The following is a 6,070-nucleotide window of genomic DNA, read 5'->3' on the forward strand; positions in this document are numbered from 1 at the left end:
TCAGACTCATTTGGAGTTGATTTCCTTGTTCTTTCTTCAAAATATTCAGTAACTGAGCCATGAGAGCTTCTTCTCTCTTCATATATGTTACTTCAACCACTAGTTCTTTGTCTGAATTCTTGTCTTCTGTGCCACTCATGTTGTGATTGGATGCTATCCGTACGGCTTATCTAGTAGCGATGTCTTCATCAATAAATCTTTCATAATCATCTTCCCTGATAAAAATTTATTTTTTCTTCTTTTGTTGTCAGCTTTTTTTTATTTACTTTCTTGACGGAGTTTCATCATACTTTTCTCTTACTATATCTATTAATAATATAGTTAAAAAAAGAGAGAAAATTAGTTAACATTCTTATGTAATTTTATAATTTTTATTAAGAAATTAACAATAATATTTTCAAAGGAATTAAAAAAACATAACATACTAGTAACGTTAGGGCATGGTGCAATATTGCCAGTTTTATGAGCAATGTGTTCTTTGAAACGTGTTATTCTTCTTTTTATAACTTTACCACAAAGTTTACATGAAACATTTCATCTTGTATTTGGCACAAGTATTTCAAAATGTCAACCTATATCATCACTTGACGCGCCCTCTACTCCTTGACTCGAGAACTCTTCACGTGGTGGCATACTTGCTATTTTGTATAAAAACAAAATAAACTTATATTTAAAAATATTAATATTACTTATTACATCATTAAAATTTGATTTTACACTAAATTTTTTAATTTTTAGTTTTTAATCTTAAGAATATTATTAAATAACTTAATCTTTTTTATACACTAATTGATATTTTTTTTTTTATCACAAATAACTTTCAATAATTATATAATAAATACAATCTTAAATAATTACACAAAAATAACAAGAATGAATCTAATATCAAAATAATTGATAATAATATAAATATCAAAACAACAAAAAAATTTATTAAATTTTATATACAAAATTATAAATTAATATCTAACATAATCAAAATATAATATTTAATTTTAATTAATTTTTGTCTAACTTATACAAAAAAATTTATCAAAAATTTTTATCTAAAATCTCTATATATATCATATTAAATTATTAATCTCTTAATTTTTTTTAATTATAAATCTTCAATCCCTCTAATTAGATTTTATCTAAAAAAAAGTTCAAAAATTAAAAATTTTCAAACTTATATTTTAATAAAATTTTCAAACCTATATTTTTTATTTTTTAGTTTTTAATCTTAATAAGAGTAATAGATCATAAAATGCTAAATTTATTAAGTAACTTAATCTTTTTGATACACTAATTGATATAAATTTTTTTTATCACAAATAACTTTCAATAATTATATAATAAACACATCTTCAATAATTACACAAAAATAACAAGAATTAATCTAATATCAAAAGAATTGACAATAATATAAATATCAAAACAACAAAAAAATATTAAAATTCAGATACAAAATTATAAATTAATATATAACACAATCAAAATATAATCTTTAATTTTAATTATTTTTCATCTAATTTATACAAAAAAATTTATCAAAATTTTTCATCTAAAATCTCTATATATATTATATTAAATTATTAATCTCTTTTTTTTTAATTATAAAATTTCAAAACCACTAATTAAATTTTATGTAAAAAAATTTCAAAAATTAATTATAAAATTAAATAAAAATTCAATACCACCCTCATAACACCCCACCACACCAAATCCCTCTCTACCTTTCCCCAAAACGCCCCACCACACCCAATCCCTCCCCACCTTTCCCCAAACGCCTCACCACACCCGATCCCTCCCCACCCCATCCAATCTCTCCCCACATGCCCAATATCCCCAAATTGTTTAATTCTTTCTAGCAGACCCTTCTAGAAATGCACTTGCTCTCTTTTGTTCATCTTTTTCTTCTTCGTGCTGCCTTCAGAGCCTGGCTTTCTAGACTTTTCTACTTCTCTCTTTTTTTTTTTCATCTCTCATTTTCTCTGACATTCTTTTATTATTATCACTTACCTAGTACGGAATACCTTATTTGTCTCTCAAACTCTTACAACAGACATCATTTTATAAAAATTTTACAAAAAAAAAAAGAAGATAATTTAACTTTCTTTTCTTACCTTATTTGATCTTGAATGTTAATTGAAAACTTGAGGCTGATTTGAATTTGAGCGTCGAAGTGCCGATTGAATGGTTGAAACTTGAAATAATGGATTTGTTTTCTAGCTCGTTTTTAGATTTATTTTGATATTAAAGATCTGAAATTCTGAGTTTTATTTTTTGCTTTTGCTTTTACTTTTACCTTTGCAGGTTATTGCTTTATTTTGTAGACTTAAAATTTTATTTTTTTTCTTCAACTATTAGATCTGTGAGCAAAAAAACGGAATAACGGCAATAACGATCCGTAATTGCCACTATTCACTATTACGCTGTTATTTTGTGACTGTTACTTTCTGTTTTTGTTGTAAATGAAATTCTCAACTGTATTTTGTCCACTAACGCTGGCGGGTGACAACGTTACCATAATTTTATGGCCGTTATTTCGCGATTAAACCGCTATTTGAATCCTTGTTCTGATCAAGTGAGCTAGATAAAAATCTGGCAATATATTCCCTTAACCGGAATTCTTTGTATCGAGGAGGATTTGCCTCTGATATCAACTCTTTGATTGGGCCGAACGGCTTGTCAAGAAAGGTAGCATGTCCTTCAAAAAAGCATGGCACAGAAATTCTACGGCCAACATGATTGTCAGCTACTCTATGCTTGACACTCTTCAGCTTGTCATTTGACATAATCTACCATAACAACATAAAAGCGATTGGCTATTTGGAAAGGAAACTTCAACGAAAGCAGATGTATCTGAAGCAAACCTGAAGAAGATCTCCGATATTCACGACTAAGCCTCCTCGAATGGGTTGAACATCAAACCATTGTCCCTCATGAAGGACTTGGAGGCCGCTGATTTCGTTCTGCAGAAGCAGAGCCAGTATACCTGGATCTGCATGCTTCCTTACTCCCAAAGTCAGTTCCGGTTGGGGGCAAGCTGGATAGTAGTGGCACACAATGCTACACCCTTTAGCACATCCGATTGAGCCAAGGTGGTCTTCTTGGAGACCAAGAGCCTCTGATAGCAACTGAAACAAAGTTTCACCTAACCGTCTGATATACTTAATATACTCTAATGTTGATTTTCTGCAAATTTAAACAACCAGAACCAGAAATATATATGTAAATGTCCCAGCAAATATGAGATGGATTGGATATACCAATTTCAATAATACTTAAACAGCATAACTGTAGCCTTGATTTGAGAGATACTGGGAAATTTCTGTACTGATATATGCTCCTATATATATTATCATGATAACAAAAAGATTTGACTGAGAGGCAGATAAAAAACTAAGAAACTAGATTAGTGCATAGTTACCTGCAAACTGCTGGCATTTCTTCAGGGTCAGAGTCAGAGTCAAGGAAAGAAAGGGTCAGAGTGTCTCTCCAATCAGCAGTTAGTGATTTATATAGATCAAAGTTAGAGTTGAATCTCACTTTCTTTGTGGCCTCACGGCTATGCAATTCTTTCTTCAACTCCAAATCCTGCTCATTGAACATACGTACCCCATCAATCATCTCATCCAACACACTTAAAGGGATACCATGATTAATTACTTGGAAAAACCCCCACTCTGCTGATGCAATCCTAACTTTATCTACAATCTCCTTACGCCAGCTATCGTCTTGGATGTTGCTTAGATCTATGATCGGAACTTTAATGTTTGTCTGGCAGGAATTCAGTTCCTCAACAGCAAGCTCCTCAGCTGGTCGTATGAACATCTTGGGGATGCTAACTATGCCAGCATCTACAAGTCCTTTAACACCAGCTTTTGTGTCATCAAATTCCTTCAACTCTTTAGTTCTGTCGTAATCCACTGAGGTTTCAGATGCCATTCTCTCCGGTGCCGGATGGAGTTCTTCAAAGACTTTCTCTGAGTATTGGAATACTACTTTCCTTGAAGATAATTTTGACTTCAAAATGGATTTAAAAAAAGACAAATGACTTATGAATTACAGTGACTTAAACATGTTGAACGTGTTGCTTTTCAGAAAAATTTCACATGTTGCGTTTCACATAATCGCATTGCAGTCATAACAGTACCCACATGATGTTTTTCAAAACATGAATTTATGATAAAATAAAATCATATAAGTATTAAGATTTAAATTTTAAATTATTGAGTATTATTTTTTAAAAATAATTACATAAATTAATAAAATTAAATTTTAACTTTTTCAAAACAAAAATTTAAGCCAAAAAAAAAAAAAAATCTTGGTTGTACAGGGATCTAAAGCTAAGAATATTTTTTGTTTGCAAGCTCGAGGCAATATTGCCTACCTTGGTTTCTCTGCTTCTTTGGATTAAAAAAAAAAAAGAAGATTTGAGAAGTGTTTAAGTAATTTCCCAAGATTGAAAAAATTCTGATGTGTTTATGATGGAAAAAATTCATATACAATTTCAAGAGAAATAAATTATTTCTTTTTATCTTGTAAGAACTCATAAGAGGGATCATCTCATTCTTATCCGGTAGTGTATCAGAATTTATTTTCCATTTATTCCATCCTGCTACTAACATAAAAATGCTGCAATTTTACTTTTACTATATATTCCACGTGTCAATTTTCTTTTTTTTAAAATTTTTTCTTCTTTTTTATGGTTAAGAATGTAATCGAACCGAATCAAGACGATACAATAAAAAGTTCGAGCTCGAGCTTGATTCTAATTTGTGACCGATATTCGGCTCGAACTAGATCAAATTTTATTTTCTTAGCTTGAGTTATATTCGTGATCGAAATCAAACTATTCAAACTCACTCAATTAGGCTCAATTAATATGTAAAAATAAACTTGATTCTTATATTCAATAAAAACTCAATTATTTGTGCTAAAACTTGAGAACTTGAGCTCAAGTTTGAGATCTTTTACAACAATTGTTTATCAAACCTAATAAATATTATATTTTTTAGATAATAGTAACAATAACAACAACAACAATAATAATAAAAACTTACACAACAACCAAATCTAAGTAAATAAAAGTCTCATTAAAAGATTTAAATAAAATATACAAATAAAAGACATAACGAAACCTAGAAATTAAAATCCTAATTGAAACAAATAAATCCACAAATAAGTTACAACAAACTAGCAAAAATATATATGCTCCCTTCATAATATAATGTCTTCAAATGAACATTGGGTCCATATTGTTTTCCAATAAACCTACACAAAAGAATAATTACAAAACAAACAAATTATAATTAACAATAAGAATAATAGTAGAAACACCCATGTGAAAAAAAAAGATTGCAATATTATTACAATGATCAATAACTTTAAATTTTTAATATTGGCATAAACATAGACTATATCTTATCAATTGCCTTACAATCAAAGCAGAAAAATATAAACAGTGTCTTGTCAATTGCCTTAACATAAGTTTTTGTCATTAATTAACCTATAGTTCATAAATTATAATGCAAAAAGCTCAATCTAAACTAGCTACCATTTATTTTTCTTTAGTAATGTTTGTCATAACGTCTAGATCGTGGACCTATCACCAGATATTAACTTGAGGAGTCTCCACCAATCTTTTTTGTTTAGGTGCGATTGGCCACCTTACTGAATCTGTCCCTTTTTAAAGAGAAAACCTAAGTCTGACTTAAGTATCTTTGCAAAGTAGATCCAATGTCTACGAAACCAAAACTAGGTCCAAGAGTGCGGTTACGTGTGAGAAAAGTTATAGCACCCCTACAATGTCAATCGAAAGATGGTACCAACTTAATTTCGTGTTTTTCATTAGCCTTAAAAGTTTTACCAAGTATTTAATTATTGAAAATTATCCTTAATTGACTCCAATACTTTTGGCAGAAAATTAAAAAAATTTTCTCACATCAAGAGTATACAAGAAAACTATCGATTTTCTTGCAGCGGCTCCATCATCGAATTATTTAACATTAAAAACTTCCAAGAAAGCAAAAGAGGAAAAAAAAATTTTCTCTTTCATTATTTTTTTTTATTTTATCTAAAAAAA

At 29.3% G+C, this 6,070-nt stretch overlaps 1 protein-coding gene across 1 annotated transcript; it reads right to left on the reverse strand.

Annotated features, from left to right (window-relative positions):
- Nucleotides 1-2,436: 2,436 nt before the first annotated feature.
- On the reverse strand, nucleotides 2,437-4,055 carry LOC111298278 (1-aminocyclopropane-1-carboxylate oxidase homolog 12-like). Its single transcript, XM_089744995.1, has 3 exons — nucleotides 3,413-4,055; nucleotides 2,856-3,177; nucleotides 2,437-2,780 (listed from the first exon to the last, which is right to left on the reverse strand). The coding sequence occupies exons 1-3, from the start codon at nucleotides 3,928-3,930 to the stop codon at nucleotides 2,523-2,525; spliced, it is 1,098 nt and encodes a 365-aa protein (XP_089601121.1). The 5' UTR covers nucleotides 3,931-4,055; the 3' UTR covers nucleotides 2,437-2,522.
- Nucleotides 4,056-6,070: the final 2,015 nt, after the last annotated feature.

This window comes from Durio zibethinus, chromosome 16 (genome assembly GCF_047325235.1).
Source record: "Durio zibethinus cultivar Kanyao isolate XHJ-2024 chromosome 16, ASM4732523v1, whole genome shotgun sequence".
In the NCBI taxonomy this organism is placed as follows: domain Eukaryota; kingdom Viridiplantae; phylum Streptophyta; class Magnoliopsida; order Malvales; family Malvaceae; genus Durio; species Durio zibethinus.

Coding starts and splice junctions, on each gene's coding strand:
- LOC111298278 (XM_089744995.1), bottom strand. CDS start 3,930: ATGGCATCTGAAACCTCAGTGGATTACGACAGAACTAAAGAGTTGAAG. Junction 3,178..3,412: donor GAAATGCCAGCAGTTTGCAG/GTAACTATGCAC, acceptor TTAAATTTGCAG/AAAATCAACATTAGAGTATA. Junction 2,781..2,855: donor ATATCGGAGATCTTCTTCAG/GTTTGCTTCAGA, acceptor TTGTTATGGTAG/ATTATGTCAAATGACAAGCT.